General features: G+C 41.5%; 3 protein-coding genes across 3 annotated transcripts in view; 1 reads left to right on the top strand and 2 right to left on the bottom strand.

The window, feature by feature from the left end:
- Nucleotides 1-6,978, bottom strand: part of LOC308178141 (uncharacterized protein) — a 70,977-nt gene extending 63,999 nt beyond the window's left edge. Inside the window, exons 1-2 of the mRNA XM_080556243.1 lie at nt 6,869-6,978; nt 85-352 (exon numbers count right to left, since the gene is read on the bottom strand). Of these exons, the coding sequence (XP_080412369.1) occupies nt 85-285 (201 nt within the window). The 5' untranslated portion in view covers nt 286-352; nt 6,869-6,978. The remainder of the gene's footprint in view (nt 1-84; nt 353-6,868) is intronic.
- The window catches only part of PDILT (protein disulfide isomerase like, testis expressed), a 31,295-nt gene continuing 4,453 nt past the window's right edge, over nt 367-27,208 (top strand). The window contains exons 1-9 of the mRNA XM_080556529.1: nt 367-3,190; nt 14,296-14,502; nt 17,294-17,427; nt 19,434-19,571; nt 20,258-20,368; nt 21,655-21,780; nt 22,745-22,942; nt 23,252-23,372; nt 24,729-24,910. Coding sequence (XP_080412655.1) covers nt 2,992-3,190; nt 14,296-14,502; nt 17,294-17,427; nt 19,434-19,571; nt 20,258-20,368; nt 21,655-21,780; nt 22,745-22,942; nt 23,252-23,372; nt 24,729-24,910 — 1,416 coding nt within the window. The 5' untranslated portion in view covers nt 367-2,991. The remainder of the gene's footprint in view (nt 3,191-14,295; nt 14,503-17,293; nt 17,428-19,433; nt 19,572-20,257; nt 20,369-21,654; nt 21,781-22,744; nt 22,943-23,251; nt 23,373-24,728; nt 24,911-27,208) is intronic.
- Nucleotides 8,754-27,208, bottom strand: part of LOC308178231 (uncharacterized protein) — a 158,482-nt gene continuing 140,027 nt past the window's right edge. The window contains exons 11-17 of the mRNA XM_080556528.1: nt 18,446-18,632; nt 17,532-17,672; nt 15,489-15,582; nt 11,426-11,554; nt 10,894-11,079; nt 9,215-9,282; nt 8,754-8,895 (exon numbers count right to left, since the gene is read on the bottom strand). The gene's annotated coding sequence lies outside the window, so the exon portion shown is untranslated. The remainder of the gene's footprint in view (nt 8,896-9,214; nt 9,283-10,893; nt 11,080-11,425; nt 11,555-15,488; nt 15,583-17,531; nt 17,673-18,445; nt 18,633-27,208) is intronic.

Here is a 27,208-nt window from a genome sequence, read left to right as displayed (position 1 = left end):
ATATTATACAGCATCCATAACGAAAATTTATTTGTATTATTTGAGATTTGTTCCAAAGTCTATGAAGTAGAAGAAAAACACTACCTTTTCAAGTTGCAACCACTTATCCAAGACATCACTTGCAAAGTTGAAATATTCTGGCAGTTCCTTTTCACACCGGTTTACAGAGTCATAGTATGAAATAATCTGAGATGTAAGAAGCCTGTTACATCCATGGAACAATCTGCAAGGCGACCTGAGGATCTGCAAGCACTGAGGAATCCAGGATTTAACAAATGACCTCATGATAAATGATGGTTTAGCAGACAGTGCGGAAAAAAATATCAGATGAACACCAACAGGGATCAGTCATCTGCAATGACAGAAAATACATCTAAAAACAGACAGATATTGGATGCTGTTGAGTTTGGGGTGTTGGAGAAATGAATCCAAATCAGCTCAAACAAATAGGTTGTTTGTGTGCCCTCCCTGCTTTCCCCACTATTTTATTTGATTCTTAAAATACGTATTCCTCCTTTTCCAGAGACTGTAACTGTTTTTTCATTATAATCTGCCCTCTGCTTTTTCAGCTGATGAATAAATCTCATGTCCCATCTATAAAATTTCACTAGCCAGTTCTTTTCTAAATCTCTCTCTCTTGATTCTTGGAAGTTTTATATTTTACTTCGTCTGCTCGCAGAAATGAAATGATCTACTGCTAAAAGTTAGGAAATGTGTTGAAGTAAGGAAACTGTTTATCCCACCGATTCAAACTCGTATATGTAACTATGTTATGTCTTGAATACACACTAGGTGGCGATTCCCCACACGAAAGCATATATCAATAAAACTGGTGAATATTTCCTTGCAAGTTCTATTTTTCTGGGGGGTATAGAATAAACACAAAATAAATAGTAGGCAAGCAAAGATGAAATTCCAAAGATTTCCATTTGCTTTTCACTTCATCTCAAGTGTGTGCCTTCAAGAAATACGCACATTGTAAAATATACTCACAAAGAAAATCCCACCACTTCTAGTCTTGCCCACACAACATGCAGGCTCATGTGGAAGAGACAGAACAGACAATACCGCAGTTATTTAAAGCCCAGCTTTGGAAGTCAAGAAAACCGGATCTTTGCTCCTGGATGCAAAATCTTCTGATTAAACTTGTTATGAGTTTAATCAAGTCCCTAAGGATCTAGCCACTCTGGGAGTCTGTGTCCTGGTAGGACTTGTGTGTGCTCCTCCTCTTATTCCAGCTTCCTTCCTGGAGGTTAGAAGACCATTCCAAATTGGTGTCTACTACCTGGTAGGAGGTTTTCAGGAGGAATTTGCTCCAATTGCTATTTGTTTCAGTGGCACACAGGGAAAAATCAACTCTGTAAGCAAATAGCTTTGTCACTCTACCTGTGTGTGCTCTGGGAGCCTTAAGCTGTGTTCTGGGGTAATTTACAACATGGTCTGTTCAGATTAAACATGCCTTGTTAGTTTTCCCCTGTTCTTCTGAAAGATGCTTTATACCCTCCCAGGATGTTACTTGGAAGACAGCTTCAAAAAAGAGATGAATAACTGACATTTTCTCTGTTACAAAGAGAAAACCACAAAGTCAAAAAGGAGACTCTTATCTTCCTGTTTTTTTTTTTTTTTTTTTTTCCCTTTAGAACCTGATTACTGTATCTGTATTCGTGTGGCCTTATCTTGAAAGCAGCCTGAGTACACAGCTCCCTGATTTCATTAGGCACCCTGTACAAGCGCTAATCGGACAACTCTCAAGGTGCATTACAACCCAAAGCCTTTGAGATCCATAGAAAGTTCACCTAAAACCAAGCCCCACTCACACCAGGAATGAAAACAACCTAAACTGAGGCAATCTGCTATCACCAAGAAAATGGAGACTTACCAAATCAACCACAATTAGGAAGCCTCCTTCCCTTTAGCAGTACCCTCCTCATACCAAATTTTTCATCCTGTAGTCTAAGGGCATGAAGGAGCAAAGCTACACTTACACCTCCAGAGAGCAACTTCTTTAACTACAAATTTGGTTCTACTTATCTGGACCGACTGTCCTCAAGTCCCCTCAGTCCTCGCCCGCACCAGTGAAACAAATGCCAGAATACAGAATACAATTACAGGCTAGAAAATATTTTTGAAAATATTTTCAAAAATAACGATTTCTTAGTAAATGGCACCTTCTTAACCTTTTTATAAGGTATTTTTAGGAGGCATTAGAGTTCACAAACATAGTTGAAAGCTATCCTAAGAATAAAATAGTACATTTGATACCTTCAGTTTACTCTACAGATATTAGCTAATTGATGTGGGTCACAAGCCCTTCACGTTGCATGAAAATGGGCTACAAATGAGAATCAATGTCAAAATCCTCTGGTTTAACCTACAATGTAGACATTTTCCTTGAGCTGCAATGTGACATGACAGGAGCCTCACAGACAACACGCTGAAGGAACACAGACACTAAAAGTACATACACAAAGCAAGGAGAGTTCTTCCCTGATTTCAGCATACTCTGAATTGGATCTGTAAGAAGTAGCTCCCTAAGTGCCACAGACAACCAAATATTAATCAGAGGAGCAGCCACCAGATACTTTCCTAGGTACCTCACTTACTGTTTTGTCCGTAGCTCTGTGGTGGGTAACGGTAAGGGGAGCAGGGAGTCTAATTGGAAAGGTGCACTACGAATCAACTTGTCCTTCTGCAGGCATGTTTCCTCCTGTGCTCTCACCTTCTCGCCAGGCTTTTGTTCTGATTATTTATGGAAACAATAAACCCATTGTCTCCACAGTTGTTTTTCCAAACTGTACTAGAGATGAGGAGGTAATTAACTACATTAGCCTTCCAGTGGAAAGGTACAGTTGGCTCCCCTGGTGGTAGACTTATCAACCTTATCAGCCCCTTAGTTTGGCTGATACAACAGCAGCCATTTGAGCAGCAAATACTGTGCTTAGTGCTCCTTTACTCCTTTCTTTTTCGGTAACTGAGTAAAGGCAGAGCAAGATGAAGACACGTCCATCTTTCTTTCTGCCATTATTATTTTTCACAGCTTTCCCAGCTATAGACAGCATTGGCCCAAATGAAACAAAACTAAAGAAAGCCAAGCTCCCCAAAATAAAAAAGGAAAACAATGTACTCTTGCTGAAAAGGAGCAACTTTGACAGAGCATTGAAGGAAACAAAGTACCTACTGGTGGAGTTCTGTGAGTATCGTTTCTGCTGTCTCTTACCCTGCTAACTCTGCAGAGTACAGCTGATGCTGGGGCATCAAGGTACATTTGTTCTGCTGCTGCTTTGTCCTCCAGCAGTCCTTGTTTGATGTTCTCCATGTATCTATTTCTGACTATGGCTACAATCACTGATTGCTTTTTGAGGTGGTTAAATACCAGTCTGTTCTGTAAGACTGATATTGATACTAAGATGGGTCCACACACGCGGAGTTGTGACTTGGCATTCTCTGCTTCCGTTATCTAATTTTGTAAGGAGGTGGTTCACAGCAATAACAGGTGAGACTCCAGGTATTCAAAAATCAGAGATGGCTTTTCTCTCTTACATTTTCATCCATACCTTTTATTGAAGTTTTAGCAAGATAGCATCTCTCGTCTGTGTTTGGACTTCAGGGAATGGCTCTTTACAATATTTTAGTGTCTGTAATTGTATTATATAGTTCTGCAAGACTCTTTCCCTGAAATGCACTTGGTTAGGTGAAGGCAGATTTGAGGTTTTTCTATTACATTCATGTTCGTTCCTCATGGGGAAGAAACTTAGTGGGGTCTTTTGAGCAACTAACTTTGAGAGGTAGGTCTCGCCATCTGAGCCTTACAGAAAGTGTATCACAAAAGCAAAAGCCAAAAAGTGTAGTGTTTGGCAGGGCTGGTTATCTGCTTGGCTTGGCTTACTGGTGGGCCAGTACTGGTACCACGGAAACAACAGGAGGCACGAGTGGGAGGACTGGGCCTCTCTGTGCAGTGACAGCTGGCTGCTAGATTGGCTTAGCTGGACTGAAAAACTGACTCTAAGGCCACGGTAGGGTCTCTTTGAATTGCCAAAAAAATGTGTTGCCTCTCAAAAGCACAGTTCTGCACCCCTGGCCAGTGCCTAGTTAAATATTCACAAACCCATGCACAGAATGGCATCTGGAGTGACAGGGGACAAGGAGAGCCTGGCGCTGTGTAGCATGGTTTCCTGATCAAAGAAGGCTGGCTGAGTTCACAGCTCTTCTGAGTTCCATTGCCAGTGTCCCTGGTCTAGCCTGTATATGATTCTGTACGGCTCTCTAGAGAGCAGATGTTACTGTAGAGCAGATGCCACGGCAACCACTATGGATTCAGCTAGAGGGGAATTGTTTTACAGTAACATATTTTTAAAGATAGAACAAATATTGATGCTGTAAATGCTGACTGTGCATGGGTTTACCTGGGATCCTATGAGGACTACAGCCCTTTCATTAGTTTTCTGTTCCCACCATCCCAGCTCCAAACCTCTTGGGTTCCCAGTGCAGTCCCTGGAATAAGATAATAAACTGACTAAAACTTTTTTTAAACTAAAAGAGGGGAGATTTAGATTAGATGTGGTGAGGCACTGGCACAGGCTGCCCAGAGAAGCTGTGGATGTTCTATCTCTGGAAGTGTTCGAGGCCAGGTTAGGTGAGGCCCTGGGCAACCTGATCTAGTGGGTGGCAGGGGGGTCGACCAGGATGGGCATCAAGGTCCCTTCTAAGCAAGTCCTTCTGTGATTCTTTGCAGAGATGGGGTGGCCCTGGTTACTTCGCTCTCCTGCAGCCCCCCTCCAGGCCACAATAGGGTTTAGGTGTTCAAAAGGATTACGCAGCAAACCTCATTCTCAGTGAGACTGCACAAGTCTGAAGGATAGCATTGGTTTTGCACTGAAAATTTTTCCAGTGCATCTTTCTAGCTTGCTTCATACAACCCATCAGGGAGGCCAGTCTCACTCCACCCCTTCTCCAGATCACCACTTACATTCATGTTGAATTTCAACACATGGCCTTACAATTTCACATCTACATACCTTGTGCCTAGTGCTTTGCTGGACTAGAAGTGATCATTCAGCCTGCAGCAGGACTGAAATCAAAATGCATGGAGAGACGACATATTTCATATTAAATGCCAGGTACTATGGTTGGTGTGGAGGGAGATAGGGAGCCTTATAAGAGACAGCAGTTTAACTAAAAATGATGTAAATCTCCAGGTAGAGACAGCTCAGCCAAACAAGCAAGGAAGGACATTACTTATGGCAAGAACTTTTTCTGAGATAGGTTTAGTATGGAAGTTCATAATGATTATGGGCAACAGACTCCTCAGTCTGCATAAGACAGCAAAAGCTTTGTGTCTGTTCCTTGGGCTTGACCTTGCTTCACCCTGCTATCGACTGTGCTACATTCACTGAGCTCAGCACACACACCAACTCAGCCTTAAATTACACAAACATCTTGCAAACTAGCACTCCTCTGGAGGCAGGTAGGCATTACAGACAGGCACATACAGAAAACCCCAAATCTATCCTGAATTTGAAATGGATATTTGAAATTAAAGCAACATCTTAACTTTGCAGAAATACATTTGAGGATTAATGAAACTAAAATTAACTTTGGATCATACCAAACATTTCATTAATCCCAAAAGTGTTACAAAACTTCAAATATGTTTTAGAACTTTTAGAACAATCGCTCAGAAATATATTATAAGCACTTAAATGACAAGTTTCAAAGTGCTGAAATTTAGCAAGATTTTATTTAATTGTGCAGTGTTTAAAACTATTTGCCAAATTCACCCTGAAATTGTGAATTGCCTTGATCCCTCTAAAGACACAGTATTTTGGTGAAAAAATAATTCATCAGGAAAAACAAAAAAACAAACAAAAAACCTTAGTCAAGCTCTATTCTCAAGCTTTGTAAGAGCCTGAAAAAACAGGTTCTCTTGTCCCTACTTCAGAGTAGTTTGGGACCTCTCTCTGATACCCTATTGCCCTCACAACTGGGTTTCTTCAGATCCAAGGGACAGAGACACCCTTCCCCTGTACTCTGCACATTCTGAGAAGGTCAGAGATGAAACACTGCTCCCCAACCACACCTTGCACCAGTGATCCTCACTGCACTCTGGTTTGGATTCAAGGTCACCACATCTATCTGAAAGGCTTACTGAAAATTCATGGTTTGCCTTTCTAGCTACAAACCATAATGGCATCTACAGTCCCTGCAGAGAATTATGAAATCAATTACTAGACTGACAAGCTCCTCAGCTCAAGACGTATTACCTGGAAATCTCTGACCTCAATATCAGCAGCTCCTTTTGGAGACCTGCCACTAAACAGCCTCTGGGACAGTGAAAAATCATCCTGCACTGAGGCACTGCCCTGGGATGTGTGAAACAATGTTCAGCCCACGTTGCTGAACAAGCTGGTTCGTTTGCTGTAATTTCCATTGCCACAGCAAGAGGAGTCTGAAGATGGGACATGCACATGAACAGAGAATCCATAAAGTACTAAAGTTTTATGCCCTACTCCTTAAAATAGGCTATGTAAACTATGCGAACATGGAATCACTCAGGAAGCTGTGATAATGAAAGACAAAGCAATTATCCCAAAACCACACAGGGAATTTGTGAGGCTGCCAGGAATTAGTTTCAGAAATCCAGAATGAATATAAGAGCTGAGACCCTTCTCTTCTTGGCCTATTCTCAATCACCAAGGTGCAGTAAGAGAATGCAAAGGAAACCCACAATTCACAGAAAGTGGAATTTTGTACCAGGATAGAAAAAAGTGTGAGCTCCAAATTTTGATCCAAAGCTCTAGGATCTGCCTTAGGTCTATCTGTTAGGTGAAAACCCCAACCCTTTCCCTGCTTTATATCATTATCTACTTACCAGTCCCACAATATTTAATCAGGAAGGGCCTGCTCTGATGTCTTCTGTCCAGCGACTCCCAGACCCTCCTAATGCCCTTCAGCTCCACCCTCACTGTGTCGCAGATCTGCCTTCTTTCAGAAAAGGTTTAATATAAAAACATATGCTGATTCTCTGCCATGCAGGGTCAGTACTCTAGTGAGCTGAGCAAAGTACACTGGGCAAATACCGAGCATGGAAAAAAAGTAACGATCCAGAAATCCAGCACTCTCCTGCCCTCATCCCAGCTGCCTTCTGCAACAAGGAAGTAACTGAAGGGGCAGCATAAAGAAGGCAGGGGAGGTCAGAGGAACAGAGTTCCAGCTTCCATTTCCCTTTTTGTGAAGGAACACAGAAGAATGTCTGAAAACAACATGAGCAGCACACGGCAGTGTGCTGAACAGTGCCTGTTCTTCTGGCCAAATTACATGCCCTTGGTGCACCCAATCTTGAAGCTCACATGAAAGATGTCTCTCATTCTTCTGTGTTGTGGTTTAACCCGGCTGGCAGCTAAACACCACACAGCCGTTCGCTCACCCTCCCCCCTCCCTCTCTGGGATGGGGGAGAGAAACGGGAAAGTGAAGCCGGTGAGTTGAGATAAAGACAGTTTATTAAGACAGGAATATAATAATAATAATAGTGATAATGATAATAGTATTAATAATAATAATGTGTAAGAAAACAAGTGATGCACAATGCAATTGCTCACCACCCGCTGACCGATGCCCAGCCTATCCCCGAGCAGCCGGCCCCCCACCCCGGCCAGCCACCCCTATATATTGTTTAGCATGACGCCAGATGGTATGGAATACCCCTTTGGCCAGTTTGGGTCAGCTGTCCTGGGTCTGTCCCCTCCCAGCTCCTGCTGCACCCCCAGCCTGCTCGCTGGCAGGACAGAGCGAGAAGCCGAAAAGTCCTTGGCCTGGTGTAAACACTGCTCTGCAACAATTAAAACATCAGCATGTTATCAGCGCTCTTCTCATCCTAATCCAAAACATAGCACCCTACCAGCTACTATGAGGGAAAATTAACTCTGTCCTAACTGGAACCAGGACATTCTGTAATCTATGGCACCTCCACTAATGTTTAAGTGATCACTCACAGGCCTACTAGCATAGGGAATACAGAGCACTTGCCACCAGCAGACAGAAGATCATGCATCAGTGTTGTCTACACGGCAGAGTTTTACTATTTACACTATACGTTAATATAAACCCCTGCGGTGAATTGCATTGCAGAATATTGTTGCTTTTAAGTTTTACTTACACACCTTGGAAATCAAGATAATTAACAAAAAAAAATCCCAAGCACTTTGATGAAAATAAGGCACCACAGGGAGGATGGACTGTGTACACTTATAAACGAACACTACAAATACTACTGCACACTGCAACGAACTGTAACCATTTGAAGTCACAGATATAGAAGGAATAGTACAGCAATTGTGACCAAGCACAGTCTGAACATGGTAAAACAACTGGCTTTCTAGGCTGCAAAAGCACATTAGTGGTGCACATTCAATTTTTCATCCCCAGGTCCTTCTTTGCAGAAGTGCTCTCAATCAGTTCTTCTCCCAGACTATACTGATACTGGGTATCACACCAACACAGGTGCAGGACCTTGCACTTAGCCTCACTGACCTTCATGAGGTTCACATGGGCCCACTTCTATAGTCTGTCAAGGTCCCTCTGTGTGACAGTTGGCACTAGTTTGCCTGTCTTATTTATCAGGGGGGTTACATTTTCTTTAGTTCGTAGTTTTATAACTTTAGGACAAACATACAAGTGGTACAGCAGTTGCATTGCTGCTTTGTTCTCTACGCACATTCCCATTTATTAAAAAAAAAGGTGACATTTACCTTTCCTAGCAGGTCTGTTACCCAGTGAGCCACCAGATCAGCTGTAGGATCCCTGCGGCCTGCGACTGACAATCTATGCTGAGATAATGACATTTAATAGGCACGATGGGGTGACTCAAAAACAAACACCTCCTTCTCAAGGCACAAAAGCTGAAAGTGATGTTACTGAAAAAAATGAGAAATTGCTGCCTGTGTGTATATATATAGTTCATGAAAAGGGAGATTTCTAGGAAGTAGGGGGAGCGCAACTGATTTAAAATCAGTGTATATAGACCAGATGGTCAACTCGCGTAAGACCAACATCCAAAGCACACCCACTCATGTGCTAAGAACCAATTCCAGCATATAGCAGTCTCCTCAACACATATGGCTGGTCTGGGTGAATAAAAACAGTTCAAAACCACCCTGAACAGTTATATCTTACAACTCAGCTTCATACAGGAAACTCCTAATGAAGTGTAAAGGATACTGGGATGTGGGTGCCTCATTCCTGTAGGCTTTGTTGAAAATCTGTGTGAGTCCCTAGGAGTAAATTGTCTGAAAAGAGACAATTTGTTTGCAAAATGTGCTTATAAAAATAAGCAAGACAGTGGAAATACACATCGAGACAGGTACAAGAGTCATTAGATGATGTTCTAGTTGCTTGCTGCAGACAATGATTAACATGCATTCCCTATGTAGATGTCTCTTCTACATGCTTATTTTATTGAATGTTCTGAGTAAGGATCCAAACTTTAGAATGATCTTCAGCGTTTGCATACCAGAAGACCTCAAGCAAACTACAAACTGCAAACACTAAATTAGCTCAGTTTAAAAGTACAGAGGTCAACACAGGAGGTTTTGGGCTGTGTTTTGCACTGTAGAATACAATGGTAACACTTTGAAGGTGAAATAAGAAAGTCTGCACCTGCAGCAAAATCAACATCATGCTTTTCTGACTTCCACTCTAACACGTTAAACACAAAACCATTCTTCATCGTAGAAGTCTTCTACAGAGAAAATTACATATCTGTAGTGAAAACTGCAAAAGCAGCCTACGCAGGGAAAGATGAAAAGTAGGACTGCTGAAATGACTTTCTGACCATGCCAGAAACTAACAGCTAGGAAATCAGTATTTAGCATGACAACAAGCATATTCACAATGTCTGCAGCAATCACTGGACCATCGGTACAGACTGCCAAATGAAATTGGAGGCCTTCAGCATTAGCTAAAGAAGAAGGAACTCATCACGCTTTCATGTACACTCACTTGAAGAATGCTTTAGGGTCATTAAACACATTTATGTATCAGCAAAAATCTCTGTATCTCTGCCCACATTTCAATGTACTTTAGTTCAGTATATTGCACTACGAAATAAAGTAGTAGCTTACTCAGGTTATATGCTTCTACGCATTCCAAGAGAAATACTCTCTAAATACACGATTTCTGGTTCTCTTCCCACTTTTGCCATATCCATTCGGTGTGGCTTTGGGCAAAATATACTCAGACTCTCTCTAAGACAGAGATGGCATGTGACAATACCCTGCCTTGTTCTTGACAGTGATGCAGTAGTGCTTTAAGTTCATCAGGGAAGCAGGACTGGTTCCTGACAAAACATTTTGTTTGCACAGAACAAAAATGCTGGTGGCTTGAGCTGTAAAAATCAGCATTTTTGACAGTCTGATTAAAAATCTGTAGTGCCTTTCAGTTTGTCAAGCTTTGCTTTCAATGTGTATGTGATTTCACGTTAACCTAGCTCTCTGTTCATGGAAAACAAAACTGACAAATTTCGAGTTGCTGACATATGAGACAGGTAAAATATAAAAAGTGCATTTAAATCCTCAAATACATAGACTTAGCTTAGAAAACGGAAAATATGGCAATCCTCCCACACCCCAAATCTTGTCTTTAGGGAATGAGGGTGTATGTAAGATTTGTCCTACATGACCTTTAGAGGGAGGCATTCTTACAGCAGTTCTTAAAATGAGGGAAACTGTGGTCATCAGGGAAGGTGCTGAAAAATGTGATGCTGTTCTTCAGCATTTGCTGTCTGAGCAAAGTGGCTGCAGAAATGGTACTACAGACTCTCCCCTGCAAGTAATTTAAAAAGGTGATTGGTTGCGGCTCAATTTTTGTCAGAAAAAAAGTGTAGAAATTCAAGAGGATACCTCACAGTTGCTTTAACACGCATAGTTCTGTGGACCATTTTTCATCTTCCCATGTCTGAGTCAAGGAGTTTGAGTTGTACTCAGATGCTGGATAACGTATTTTCAGGATTTTCTTTGCTCATGCTCAAATTGTGCCAATCTGGTAAAATGTTCTTTTGGAGGTTCACATCTGTTTTGATGAGGACACTTCACAAAACAGCAATGACAGTGTGAGAGGGAATTCAGTGATGCTTCCAAAATACAGATCAAAAACACTATCTAGGAAAATAATAATAAAAAATTTAACAACCCCTTAAATTATGCTTCTCTGCTTATAAGAAAAATAAAACTACTTATAGTGAAGACATTCTCCCACTGTTAGTATAATGCTGTTCCTGAGCTGATGACATTTCAAGAGCCTCTCTTTTCTGGCAGCTGTGGCACAGCACACTGGTACACAGTGTGTGTGTGTGTGTGCATGGGGGGGTGTTTACATGGGCATTTCACCACCCAGGCACATCTTCCCTAGTGACCTTGCCACCATCTCTGTTACCTTTCATCTGCCCTTGTATATCCTCTGCTGGCACCCAGCTCTCCTCAAGTGTGGAGCCTGTGACCCCGTGCTAGCCTCAGCAGCTGCTTCCTCACCCCAACACCTGAAGCAATCGGTGCCAGTAAAAATCTGAAACAGAGGAAGCAAAACAAAACTCAAGAAAAGGCTCTAAATAAGAGGAGCGATGATTTCCTGCAACACTCAAGTGACTTGAAAAATAAAGCACCTGGGAAGCAAACAAAGAATGAGTGGAATAAAAAGGAACTGATGGAAAGCTGAAAAGGAGTCTAATCACTCGGGAAAGCCAGGGAAAGGTGTGTGATGGATGTTTCCACACGCTTGCTGGGTAGCCAAGGAAACAGTTTTTATCTGTCTGATGAAGGCGGCTGCTCACTCAGTGAACTTGTCTCACAGTTATCAGGTTAATGGTACTCAGACTTCTGGTCTCTGAGTGCACTGCTTATTTTTTAGGGGATGGAGGCATGCGCTTCTCCCAGTTCTGCCAGGAGCTACAAACTACCAAGCTCTCATTATCTAACAACACTAGCAATGTTACTAGCTACCTGCAATTCTGCCTATTCAGGCCAGTTGGTGATGAGAGATCATTCTTAAAACATTTTTTTTTTGTTTGGAATTGAAATGTTTCAGAGAAAAATGGATCTCCAAATCCCCCAGCCAAACTACATGCATATCTAACACCGAGAAAGCCTACTATTCCCTGCTTATTGGAAAGCCTCTAGGCATCTTCAGCTTCTCTGTCTGAAATTCACCAGCGATGTCTTCTGCACCTTCCCAAGAGAGTCCCACTTCACTGTGCAGTTAGCATCTGATCTTCCAAATTCCCCCCAGCTGTGACAAAACAGCTATGCAACCTTAGGTTATTAGGGAAAAAAGCCATTACATTGAAATAGCCTCTGGTGTAAACCATTGCCTTGGAATTAGCTAGAATTTTCGGATTCCTAATTGTTATGTGGCTTCCTGCTCGCTATTCCAGCTGCACTCCATCTCACACCCTCTCAGAAAGCCCCAAAGTTCTGCCTAACTGTTCTGGGCTCACCCTGTCCGTGAGGTCGTTTTTTATCAGCACTCTTAAATTGCACAGCAACTACTCCATGTTTTATTAGAGTCATTTTAAGTAATGGTATTTCGTAACTGCTCAACAAGCACTGCCTCTAGAACCAGCAGTGGTTTTCTATGGTAGACATGCTGTGTCTCATGTTCACAGGTCAGAACTTCTATTAGGTATTGTGGTTTTCTGCAGTTTTATCTAGAGTATATTAAACTAGCCAAGATTGAGATACTACTCTATTTTTTTTTTAGAGACAACATATTACAAACTTGTTGGGAAAAACACTGATAAGAGCATTTTTATAATGAGGAAAAAGGAAATTGAAGTTAGGATAAAATCTCTTTAAAATCTCTGTAAAGTTGCAATAAAACTATTTGATGAAACAAGTTTTATAGGCAACTAGAACACAATTTGCTTTGGACTGATGGGCTAAGGCTCATTTACTTTATTCAGAGAAGTACCTTCTATTCAACACCACGCTGAGTGGCCCCTGAACAGACACTAACTTTTGTCCTGCTAACAAGAACCTCATTTGGCACATTAACAGCTGGAGCTGCTGTATCAATGCTTAAGAGCTCTGGGCCAAGATGGGTTCATGTGTAGAAGAATCTGGAAGGGTCTGTCAGGTTAATGTATTGAGAAAATAACATTATTTAATACTACTCCTCATGCTCCTCCCTGTAGCAGTTGGTGAGAAGAAAATGATTGATGGCTGGGATTCAGAGCAAGGATAACGATGAATAATGCAAGAAATGTAAATGAGCTCTAAGCTGGATTAGAGGTTTTTGTCTTTCTTTCATTTATTAGAATTCATACAGAAATGTTCATTCAATTCTTGGTTACAGTTGTATTGGGTGATGTCTTCATGAGGTAGGCTGTACAGAAGTGCATTTGTAATTTTGTGAAAGAGCAAGAGATAATTACTGTGTTAGATTTATGCTTTGGCACATAAGTGTGTAAGTATACATGTGAATGTAAATAATGTACATATACACACAAGAACACACAAATGTATGAAAGCAAGACTGAGTTTTTTCATTGGTTCCTATTTGAAAATTTTAATGATGAAACTGTTTGTGCCAAATCTAAAGAAAATGGGCAAAACCAACAAGAAAGGGTATCTCAGTTTTACAAGTTGCAAAGCTGTAAGCACCAGGCCTATACCACTTTACCTTTGAATGTGGAGCAGCGATATGCGACTAGTTGCTTTTCCCTTGTCCTTTCTTCATGTTGGTATAACCTACAACTTCACAGCACAGCCTAGGATGGCCCGTCTCCTTCCTCCAACCACAACTGCCATTCCAGCTACAGAAGGGGTGGCCCGTGGCCCCCAGAAACACCTGTTATTTTAGAACCACTGACAGTCTCTGAGAACATATTCTCTTATTCTCTCCTTCCTTCCTCCCTATCTTGAGAAAGTAGTTTCTGCACTACAGGAGTTTGCCTGAATGAAGTGCTTACAAAAACATTATCTTATCAAAGAGTCTTAATGCGAGTAATACCTCATTCAGCTTTGAAATCCTTTTAGAGCATATTCAAACTACTTTTTTCCCCTAGATCATTTCTTCCCAACAGGAGACTGTTGCAATCCTGTTGGTATTTCACTGTAGCTGGTCCAAGTACATGTGGAGTGATGAACAGTCAGAACCAATACAAAGAAGTAAAAAGATAATTTCTCATTTACTTGAGTCATAAATGACCTTATTCAACCCTTCCAGCTACTACTGACACAACAATTTCCACTGGAAAGCTTCGTGCCGCACCTTGTGTAACCCATTCTCTTTTGTTTGACCCTTTCCAGATGTTTTTTTATCTCAAGCATCTCAGAATTTGTCTGAAGAATTTGCTGAGGCTGCACGACAGCTTAAAAAAGAAGCTCCAAGAATCCAATTTGGCAAAATTGATGTCACGGACCAACACGATTTGAGGAAAGAATTTAACATTCGAGAGTTTCCAACTGTGAAATTTTTTGTGGATGGCAGCAGGGAAGATCCCATAGACTGCAAAGGTAAACTAACTCATGCACTGATAGTGACTGGATGTACCCATCTGTTATGCTGCTGAGAAGTACAACACGACTGATCAGATAAAGAATATGCAAGGTGCCAAATTGTTTTTGCCCTGGTATTAAACATGCAATTACCTCTGTATCCATATAAGAAATTCAATTTGAATGCATCTTCTAAGTTTATAACTAAATATGCTTCTCTATGTTTAGTTCACACAGTCAAACCCACTGCTGGTGTAATTGTACTCAGGACATAGAAACACCCCAAAAATGACGTATCCCCACATACTACAACAAAAATAAATAAGTCACACCAAACAAACTCGATCCCAAACCTGATCAGTTTGCAATTCTAGTAGTTCACTGCAATTTTCACAGTTAGCATGACTGCAGAAGTAGACTGGAGCAATACACTGTATTTAACAATGAATTCTGAACTCATTAGGTTCCTTAATATGCAGTTATACTTCCTAAACCAAAGAAAAGAACTTTGCAGTGTAGCCATCAGAGGGAGCTCATTTGTGGCTCAGAAAAAAACAATGGAATAGTCTGAAATCTTTTGTGGGGAGTCATTAAGCAAAGACAACAATATTGGAATAGGACTGACTTGAGCAATCCTGGGAAATCCTGGCCTCATTAGATCTTTTATTTTACTGCAAACGTATACATATTTTTCTCTCTTTTTCCCTTGAAATGGTAAATATTACAGAGTTGGCAAAAAATCATGACTTGGAAAAGGGTCAGTTCATACTCTGAGTAGGTACTTTTGAGTCACAAGTTTAATATAAATTAAAACAAAAAGGAGCATAAAGTTTGCCTCTTGAAACTGTACACAACTGAGTGCTTGGTTTTCTTAACTCCTGAGCCACTGTGTCTGCTGCAGCTGAAAGATGAACTTCTGTTAGAGGTGCAGACACATGAGAATGAAGTCTCTGATTACATCTATAGGGCTGACTTGAAAACATCATTTGAACTGGTAAACTTACTTGTCAGGTATTGTGAGAGCCAGTGAATACAAAGCACTGTAACACAAGATGCACACAGCCATCTCTCAGCACAGAGTTGCAATGTAAGGGACACCTACAAGCAAGACACAAGAAGTTACGAAACTGGCTTCTGTCCTGCAATTTGTATAAAGTAGCACGAACCATTCAGAGCACATGTACGGCCAATAATGAGTTAAATTACACTCTGTTGACTTGCTAAATGATTATGTGCAACAGCTAGTAAAATCTCACCTATCAGGTGTAACTTTTAAACCACTGAGAATCAGCAACTGAAAATGTTCGGCAACCACCTGAAGACTTCTTATACAAAACTCAAACTTCACCACGAAAGAAACTGCAGATCTTGCTTAAATCAAGAAATCCACTCAAGTACTTGATGGAAGAGAGCATTTTTGAATGATTGTCCTGACAACGGACACACAATGAGAGCCAAATTCTAGGCTTTGTAAAATCATCATTTATATCATCTCCGAGGCCAGAATTTGCCCAGAAAAAACAAAGTACAGGCTGTTTAAAGCAACCCAATATAAAGACTAACCACATGAAAAATATGCTGAGAGCTTATATTGCTGACACAAGCTGCAGAAGCTCAACTCTGCATTTAGGCAGCAGAAGCCAAGCACCGGGTGGCCACTAGATACTGCTCTGTGCTTTGCTCTGCAGCTTAGACACTTTTTAAGGCCAAACAGGCAGGCATCTGCTGAAAAGAAAAAATAAAGTATTTTAAACTAGTTGCAGTGCAGCCTGCTGCAAAATGACTTGATGGCAGTAAAATGGTCTGACTCAATTTTGACCTTGTCATATCGCTAAAATGCACAGCACCAGGACTTGCATCTTTGATAATCCACTTGTGCTGTACATCTTGACTCTGGCACTTCACAGCATACGGACATTTTTTTTTCATATACAATTTTCATTAACCCTTTGCTGGACTCTTGCTCTAGTCCATCCAGGACACCTTGCTCACAGAGATGAAGGCACTACTTTATGGCTGAGAGTTTCATCTCCCGAGCCTCAGTTTGTGGCTCCATTTCCCCTGAAAACACAATAGCTAGAACCTATTTTTAAAGAGACTCACGATTCCTAAAATTCCTGAAAGCCTGAGAAGAATTTACCAAATAAACAAAGTGAGTATGAACTCAGTAAAAATAGCAGCAGTAATTTGGATCCCAAAAGATGGAACTCTCCAGAATTAAATGACACCTTTGACAGATTTCGGCTTTGTTTCTCAAGTCTAAGCTGAGAAGTGAAGCTGCAATAGCACAGGGGAATTTTAACGTGCCTCTGTACCTATCAGATCTTCTGCAGCACCAAAGGAACAATTTTGACACCTAATTTAATTGAACAGACAGTTCAATAAAATCTGCAATTGGTTTGAAGTCATTTTGGATTAAGCCTCAGGTCGATAGCTGTTTATAACTTGCTATGATTTCGATTCACTTGTGGACACATGAAATGCTGCAGAGCAGATTTTCTGCTTTTCTTAATTTTCTCATCTCTGTTCTCCACCTGTGATCAAGCAGTTAAGTGGACATAGTCATTTGCAGATATCCCACAGAACAGCGTTCATTCACTGCTGATCTTCTAGAGCTGACAATAATTAAAATGCTGGCTAAAACCTGAGGTTGGATTTGGATGCTCAAGCCCACTTTGAATCAACTTTGCCCTCAGTCCATAGGAGTCCAAGTTCAGCATCTTTCTGCACCTCCACCACTTCTATTTTGATTGCTCAGAAAGGTGTCATTCATTTTGACAGTCACTTCAATTCTCTTTTCCTTCCACAGGAGTCAGACAGGCCTCAGCCTTTATTACATGGGTCAAAAGAAGAACAGGACCCAGCACAGTCTTAATCAACTCTACAGATCAGGCTGAAGCCATGATAAATGCTGACAATTTGGCAGTGATTGGCTTTTTTAAGGTAATTCGCTGGAAAACTCAAAAGGCTGGTTTCCATTCCACCTTTGGGATATATTGTTTGCCATTGCCACCAAATTCCACACATCCAAATGACCCAAAACTTGCCTGAAAAACTTCTTGTGCACTTGCAGCTTCCTTGCTGGCAGGGCAGCATGGGAGGCAGGAAAGTCCTCAACGCTGAGTAAGCACTGCATTGTAACAGCACTATTCTCATCAAAAATCCAAAACACAGCATCATACGAGTCTCTGCAAAGAAAATTAACTCTATCTCAGCCAAAGCCATGGCACCTAATCACAGCATTTCTATTCAAAGACAGTGAGTGTAAAATCATAGACATGAATAGTTGCAGGCAGGCTGCTGTAGTGAAGGAATGTTCCCTTCATGCTCAAGTCCATAAAAACCACAGTAAATATTGTCAAATACGCTGCAGTGCCTTTTCTTCATCTTTTCATTTGAAGATTTAAACAACTTCAGTGAGACCAAGGGGAGTGGAACTGAGCTCCATCAGTAACATGTTAACTGTTTTTTTAGCTCCTGCCAGCTAAGAAATCTGCATGAATTGGAAGTCATAAAATATTACACTGTGCATGATCCAACTCTTGTAGTTCTGTTTCAGGCAAAATCTACCTTCCAAAGCATAATAAGGTTTTCAGGATTTGGGACTGAATAATATAGAACAGTCAAAGCATAAAGTAAATATCAGCTGTCAAAGCATGCAGTCAAGAAGTCAGCAAAATAGGAATAGTTTTTTGCTGCTTTTTCAGTGTGTCCTTGAAGCCTTTATTACCTGAAACATTCAATCAACGCTCTAAAGAGACTTTTATTCTGGTAACTTTCTGCTCAGTTAAAAGCACAATGTCTGCACTCCTACCTGAACTGACAAGGTCCCAAATGTGCTGGCTACAGTGGAGAGACCATGTTTCATGGATGAGGAGGACAGGATTCATTACCAAATTGCCCTATAGTAACAGAAGTGATGAACACATAGAGCGTAACAGGACAAACTGGAAATACTCACAGTGCCCAGAATTTTGCTTTGCAGCAATCTGCTTGCAGCCATGTCTGAAGGAGGGCAGTTTTTCAATGCTGGGCCACATTAAGAAGCCCTTGCTACTACAGTGATGCTGGAGAATTTCCTGAAGCAGGCTGACAGCAGATAGTGCCTGCAGATGTGTTTGACTGGACACCATGGTTTTACTTGGAGGCTGAAATGACAATAGATGGTCATCAGTGTGAGCTACGGCATGTCAGAAATTTAGTGGGTGGAAGCTAACAAAATAATGTCCAAGTAAATAAAGAGCTGGATTTGGCCTTCTATTAGTCACAGATTGCTCACAAATATGAGTGCCAGAATGTATTGGGAGGTCTCAGCATATAAATTACTATTCAACTAGCATGAAATAATTGTCTGATTAAATCAAATCCAAAAGAGCTGCTGCCTTTCATCATGCTTATTAACTGTTAGTTTGAGGGTGGACAGCACAGTGACTACTTGACAGATGTAGGAACCAAGGTCCCTACTTTGAAGAGCCCTCGGTCACATCACCGAACACATCAGTCAGGTCCTCGTGCAAGCAGGGAGCCCTGTCTGCAATCCATGGCAGCCTGTCCATGTGGGTCCCTCCACAGCCGGGCAGACAAGCTGCAGCAGGGGAGTAGTCATCGGTGTGATCCTTCCGCAGCTGCTGAAGTCTCTGTAGAGCGTGGATGCCAGCAGAGTGCAGGGCAGATGAGATGAGCACAGGAAGGACAAAGGGAACCATACTCTACCCATATTGCCAGCCCATCTGACCCTAGCTGGAAAAGGGAATGCACTAGTGTTGTCACAGCACTCCTGTGATCTCCCCTGTGCTGAAGATCTCCCCCTGAACGTAATCAGGGCAAGCTATACCCATTCTACACTCATCTCACTTCACAAGCCTTTAGGGGCCTGCCTCACCTGTGGCTCTCACTCCTACACATACTAGCAGGATACTGGTTTTAATAAATTCTCTTTCTGGGAGTAGGAACTTTGCAATAACAGCATGGAAGTTTTCTGCGAGACTGCCAAAGATGTGCCAGAGATGCCTTTTGGGATGACAAGCAGAGAGGACGTCTGTGCTAACTATGGCATCCAAAAGAACACTCTTGTTGTATTTAAGAAGGTAGGAGTGCAAGCCTAGCAAGGTAAGGTGCAACAAGCTGCTGTGGCACTTTCAGGCTATAGACAGGCATTTGGATAATTTATTTAGGTTAAATAATTTCCTAGCTGAAATTCAAACAGCTTAACAAAACAAATACTCCATTTGCAGACCAGAGAGATTAGCAGGAAGCAAACACCAACCTTAGGATAACAGATATTTTCCATTTGTCTGCCCACACTCAGGTTCCTAGTTTATACTTAAAGCCATTTTACCCAGATCCCTATATTCTAAACCACCAATTATTAATTCACCTCTTTTCCTTTGAGTTGCTTTTGGTCAGGAATCTTCCAATCCACATCAGAAGTGGCCAACAGGAACAAATACACAGCAAATACACAACATTTAGGCTACAAAGTAATCAGACCAAGGACATCTGAAGTGGATGTGTCACAGACAGCATGTCTAGATATAGAAAAGTTCTCTTAGCATATTAACATTACTGAGCAAATTAAAACTGTCAGCTGTATCTTGAATTTTAGCTATAGTCTTCTGTAATCTATGACACTTATTTTACAAGTTACAGAATTTCAGTTACTGAAGGTCATAAAACATCAAAGCTGAGAACAGCAGTATTTTAGATTATAATCAGTACCTTTGTCCCTATAGTTGATATAGCCAACAACCTCAAACTTCACTATTTATCCAAGGGAAAACCTGTGCATAATGAAGTGCTTGAAGATGGCAGACAGAACAAACTGGATCTTACAAGGCTAATCAAAACCTTTACTTTGGATTTGGTCACTGAATATAATCTTGAGGTACGTTGTTTTTTCACTGTATTAACAAAAGCCACAGGAGAAGAACAGCCAGTAACATTTCACATCAACCTATGAGAAACCTCCCTATATTTCTTGTTGTTTTTTTTTTAGGCTATTACACTGCTACAGGCAGCATGTTATGAAACTGCTTATATGCCTTGACAAGTTAGTACCTGGAGTAGAAGGGATATTTGGCTATCATACTATATGCTTTTCCTCACTTGCTGCACCTCTTACATTATAGTAAAGAAAGGGTGGAGGAGTGTGGGGGGAAGACCCCTGCCCCCTGATGTAAAGCCTCCATATAAGAATTCAGGGGAGAGGGAAGAGTGCTGTCTCTCTTCCTAACAACAGCTGTTACCGTGAATGCTCTTTGAGCAGCAACTGTCAGCAGAGGAATGCATACAGAAAACAACTTAAGGAGCTCATCTGCTCCTAAATGTTTGAGACTTTTGTTTGACTAGGCCAGCCCAAAACAGATCTACAAACACCAGCAGAATCCAACAGGCAGCTCTTCGTCAAACCCAGACCAGAGGATGCATCCCTCTAGCAAGATGTTTCCTAAGGAGACAGGGAATGGCTGGTCAAGCTGTGAACCACTTGGACATAGAAATACCTCTGTCCTGCGGAGCCAGCACAATGCCCTGGGCTTTGTAGCAGCTAGGAGGGGTGGGACGGTGGAAGGTCAGTCTCTAGCCTGGCTCCAGCCTTTCCACTCCCATGCAGCAACCCGGTCCTCTGGGCTAAGACAAAGGAGAAAAATTGCAAGTAGGAGGGGAAAGACATGGAAATATCTGTTTGCATGAGGCAGTAACCCCTTGACCGATCATGGTGTGGCATGAGAAAGGGAAGCTCTGTCCAGGAAAGGAGATGTAGGCTGCTGATGCCACCCAGAAGTGAAGGAAGTGCCCCTGTCAGGTCTAGCTGTTGCAGCTGGGCCTCCCTGGGTAATGTTGCCTTTCACTTTCAGCACATCTTCAGCATTAATTCTTCAGCATGTGTTACACAGGAGGTCAGACTAAGAGATAACAGTTGCTTCTGACTGTAAAATCTATGAATAACGATGAGTTTTTTCCTGGAATACAAAAAATACTCAGCAGCTGATTCTTCTCACTCTATCTTCTCTAAAACAATGAAAGAAATCTCAGGGTTATGGAAATGATGGGGAACAGGGTCTTAAGAAGTAAAATTTGCAATAGCAGATCTGAATGACACTGGTATTCTGAGCCTCTGATTCACTGTTCTGCTTAAAAAGAATGGAACAGATGTTGAGTCTTGTTTCCTAGACATCTGTGAAGATTTTTGATGTCCCTGTCGAAAATCACATCCTGCTGTTCATCCCAACGAACTCAAAGACTTTCCATGTGACTTATGAAAACTACAAGTCTGCTGCTATGGAATTTAGAGGGAAGGTTTGTAATAATGAATCCTGCTTTGCAAATACAAATGCCAAAAATCAACGGAAAAACACTCACCAATGTTGTTGCTAAAATTACATTGCTGTCAGACTCTCTCTTAAGTCTATCAATCCCTTTAAAAGTTTCAGCAACTATTTTTCAGCTTGGGCTCTTAACAAAATGATCTGACAAATTCAAAGAATAAATTTCACTTCAGAATGATTCTTTAAAACACAAAGATCACAGAAACCAACACTGATTCCAGCTGCTCCCAATAAACCTGCTTCTGATTTTATGCATACAACTTTCTTGGAGCAACTTCCAACCAAAGATAGTTTCAGCAAGCTTCTGGCAATTTCTGCCAGCACCAGGCAACACCATTAAGACTGCAGGGTATTGCCTGAAGCCAGAGCTAGAATCAGGTAGAAAGCCTGAGAAATATTGCAAGGCACCTGTATAGCCTTGTCTGTAACACACAAGTGTCTGCAAACATCTACAGGCAGTCATAGATGAGTATTTCAGTTTCTATTGTCAGACACTGCGCTGCTACTCCTACTCTAAGTATGCTAAAGACTGAAGAATGATCATTTGTCTTACAAATAGCACACATGAGTATTTAAAAAGACACATGGACTACATGTGTTTCAGCTCTTTTGTCCTGTGAAGATTTATTAAGAATGGCAGTAAGAGCTTTGAGCGGTAATTCAGAAGCGTTACTAAAATAATCGGTAGCAAACCACTATGCAAGGACAGAAGGAAAATCTCTGTTCCTTTTGGTTGCTTTAGCATTAATTAACATGGATCAAGGTATGATAAAGTTCACAGAGATGCTGCTTATTGGACTGAGATCAAAATTGGTTCTACACAATTGCTTGCATTTAAGGTTAGGTCCTAACCCACTGCCAAGCTCTATTTCTCTAAATTGTTATACCAAAGGTGGAAGACTCAACCAGATGCTTGACTCTTTCTCTATTATCAGATAACATTTGTCTTGGTGAATACTAACGAAACAAGGAATGGACGAGTTTTTGAGTATTTTCGCATCAGGGACGTTGATGTTCCCACTGTGAGAATCCTAAACCTGACAAGCAATGCAAAGTACAAAATGCCTGCAGATGAGGTGACTGTGGAGAACCTAAGACATTTTTGCCAGAGCTACCTAGATGGAAAAGCAAAGGTATGTTCATTACTAAGGAGATGAGATAAAAGAAGACTTTCAGACAGTCTAATATGTCTCTATTCAAGAGAGGGACAAACAATTCTAACCATCAACTATGCAGGGGTGCAAGACAGCAGTTCCCCACTCAAGGGAGAGCAGGGAATAGTGTGTGAAGGCCAGATAGGACATTGAGATATCAAAAAAATAACATACAGTAATGGTGGACATCAGGTAGAGAAAGGTCCCAGTGGTCTCACATTAACTTATCCTGGAGTAAAGTTTCTCAATGTTCCTTGCACTTTCACAGCAGTGTTTGTTTCTGCTTAGTTACATCTCTCCAGTGAAGAAATCACAGAGGACTGGGACAAGATGCCAGTCAAAGTGCTTGTTGGGAAGAATTTCAACAGGATTGTCTTCAATAAGACCATGACTGTGTTTGTCATGTTTTGTAAGTGTCACTGCTGTATTCAAATATTAAGTTGCTTTAACATGATCAACTAGAAATGAAAAAAGAAAGCTCATGCTTACAGACCAAACTAGTCTTTGCACTTTACAGAAGTCATGCTTAACAAATTTTTGGTGTCTGATGAAAGCATTAAAGAATTTTTTTTCATATCTATGAAAACGCTGCAATACCTTGATGACTTAGGGTTGCACTGAGTAACACTGGATCCCTTAAATAAATATTTGTCAAGGCAATAACAAATCTCAGTGTTGAAAGAAAATGACACTAGAATGTCACGCTGTACAACGGAACATTATAACACGCACAGTATGAGTCAGTCTGTCTTCCGAGGACAGAGGGAGAGTTAAGTAAGGTTGTCTGGTTATAATGCTCTAGCATTAAATCCCGAAGAGGAGTTGCTAGATTAAGAAATCAAACTCCTTTTCCTCCTCTGTCTGCAAGGGAAGTAGCTTTCCCTGCTTGACCTTTCCCTGCAAGAAACCACTGCTCTATGCTGTACCAGCCAGCAGGGTTAGTTTGTGTCTTAATTAGTTTGATAGAGCAAACATACAGCATTTACAAAAATACAACATTAAATATAACATTAACAGAAATTCTTAAATGTAGCACAGTCCTGCAATCCTTGTTGTTGGCAGCAGCCATTCTGTCCATTCGAGGTCACGCTACAGTACCACGAACAAGTAAGCTGCCATAATAGTGATGTAGGCAGGAACCAAACCACGTCCTCTAGAAACGAAAGGCTGGTAAATGGGATGTAGCATTTTCAGGAAAGTGCCCCAGAAATTTTAATTCCATCCAAACTGAGTATGACCACTCCTCTCATGACCAAAGGACTGTGATCATGTATGTTACTTAATGGCATGCTGGATTTGCCTTTTTGCCAACCTGGCAAGTGTGCAGTGCAAAACACCACCATAACTCTAACTCCTCCTTTCAGTACAACTACAGCACAATTTCTAAACACAGTTACTTTCAGTATGTGTGAAGCATTTTGTGCTTCTGACAAGTACCTCATCATGGAAATGATCTGAGTCTTACTGGGGCTGCGCTGGTTATCTAGCAGTCCTCTTCAACAGTCATATGACAAGTGTTTTGTGTTTGTTATAGTCATGAAAGGCTAGAAAGAGTTAAAGCAGTGCTGCTGCCAGAAGTGCATTAGAGAAGTAGCTAGTTATCCCTACATGAAAACTCATGAAGGGTGGGTGGTTTCCAGTAGAGACTGACCACAAGTTCACAATTCAAAACTCTGTTAAATTTTACAGGCTGAAGAGGGTACCACTGAGCACACCAGCGCATGCCCTTCCACCAGACTGTATACTTTTCCTTTTACATCTGCAGATGCCCCTTGGTCCCATGACTGCAGAAAACTCCTGCCAATCTGGGATCAGCTAGGAGAGAAATATCAAAATCGCAAAGACATAATCATTGCAAAGATAGATGTCACAGCAAATGACATCCTGTCAGTTGTGTTGGATCGCTATCCCTTCTTCAGACTGTTTCCTGCTGGAGCTGATTACCAGGTGAGAAGCTTTAGGGGAAGAATGGGATGGCACAGCTGCACACTGAGGGGTGGGTGGCTGGGTGTGCGCGCACAGATCACAGTGAACAAACACGTGAGAAAGGAGTCCTTTAAGCAAGAAGGCTTTGCTGCACATCTACACAAAACTGAATTCTTTGATGACAAGACCCTGATTTGGAGGGGAAACCCTTCTACCTTCTGCTAAGTGTGAGGCTGCGGCAAGAGCCCATGCACCATTTCCCATTGCAGACCTATGAAGTCATTGCTGCTCATATTCTACTGTTCAACAACCTGCAATCTGCCTGCTGGGTTCTAGCAGCAGTCAACTCGGAGCAAACTTAGAGCTCGCCTCCTCACCATTGCAAGAGATGTACAGTCTCAGAACTACTGGGTCTGTTGTTTCTGGAGCAAGTATGACTATAACCTCAATAATACTGGCATCCCTCTTGTTATATCCACTATATTTTCACAAAACCCAGATCTCAAATTTTTCTCCTATGCAGTTATGCCAGTAGTTTTATTTCATTCAGCCTCAATAGGGTTTTAGTATTTGTTGTCAAGACTAACGATCTTTAGAATATGCTACCTAATGCATCAGCTATGCTACAGAATAATCAGAAGATGCCACAGCTGAAAAAGAAAAATATTAGGCAAAGTTACATTCCTCCAACTACACAGATAATCTAATTAAAAAGAAAATATGTCTGAAGCCAAAATAAATTACATTCTAAGACGCTGCCATAATTAAGACATTACTAAGCTTTTCATTTTTCTTCTTAGTCCCAAACTTAAATTGAATTCTAAGACATTTGCCTATGTCCTCATTTAATCTTTTAGGGAGAGATTTTGCTCTCAGATGTGCATGCACAGCTTCTAATGAATTGAACTGTAGTCCTGCACACTCGCACCATGCTTAGTCTTTGCACAGAAGAGCAGAAACCCATTAAATGCTCATAATAAATGTCAGTTTGTCAAAAAATATCAGTAACAACTTTAACTATTAAGGGATAGTTTCACACTTAAAATACCCTAGAACTAAAGTGTGTTTGAAATCTGAAGTTCCCCCTCGTCTACCAGGCTTTTAGGCCAGTTCCCATGGCTTCAGAGATTTTAGCCTGCACCTGACTGCCCATGCAGATGCCTGCGGTGGCTGACCGATGTGTTCTGTCCTCTTTCTTACTGCACTATATGAGCTGCTGGCCGCAGGCAATCAGAGATGAGCAGGGACATGCTCAAGCCATTAACACAAAAGCACTGCAATAGCTCTCAGCCACTTCCTACCCAACCAGCAGTTACACAGGGAATTCTTCCAACTACGCCTGTACTTTTCCAGAAGTTAACCAAGGCCAGGGTGCAGGTTACAAATGCAATATCCCAATGGGCCAAGACTCAAGAGTTCTCCTGTGTTTCGCACTGTATAGGCACTGCCCCAAATTTACAATCCCTACTCCCTTACTCTGGCAATGAAAAGAGCAATGGAAGGGGCTGGGAACCCAAGAGAAACTGGTATGTGCAGAAGGAAGAAAAAGAGAAACAGGAAAAACATACAGTCCACCACCACCTGGTACAGCCTTGATTTCACACAGGCATCTTCTCCAGCCGTCCGTATTTTGCTAATGTTGGAAAAAAAAACCAAACATGAGCTTGTAATATCCTCTACTGATCCTTCACATTTTTTAAAGACTAAGGATGGATTGAAGGCTACTGCAGAAGCAGGTAGAACTCTAAAGATGGAATAACTATTAGAAGACTCTGCAAAGCACAGATAAATGCAAATAAAGGAGTCTGAACCGGCTCCTGATAAACCACTGGAAATGTGGCTAACATAACATGACCCATAGCTCATTTCTAGACTGGGTTATCATGTTCTCTGGCTACCAGAGCCCCCCTTACACCTCCTTAAAGGCAAAGCCATGGGCAGAACACAGTGCTGCACAGTCCCTTGCAAGCACTCTCACCTGATGAGACGAGATCAGAAACCACCCTCCTCCAGGCAGAAGCATCTGCTTGGTCTCCAAGCTACGACCAGCCTGCTTTCTAGTGGAGTGCCACTCTTTAGTCTAAGAAGAGGGCAGTTTCTTCTGAAATTAAAGACAAGTCACCCTCTTATTTTCAGTGGATGCAAAGCTAGATGGATTACTTTTTTTTTTTTTTTTTTAAACCAGGAGCCATCTAGGGTTAACTGGAGCTAGACGAACTCAGACACCTATATAGCTGGGCATGTGTCCAATTTTCCAAATTACCAACTCAGTGCTCCTATGTTTTTTTCATTCTCACTCCATTTAATAACCATTGGCTT

This window comes from Anser brachyrhynchus, assembly GCF_964034855.1.
Source record: "Anser brachyrhynchus genome assembly, chromosome: 15".
Classification (NCBI taxonomy): Eukaryota; Metazoa; Chordata; class Aves; order Anseriformes; family Anatidae; genus Anser; species Anser brachyrhynchus.
This window is presented reverse-complemented; position numbering and strand designations above follow the sequence as displayed.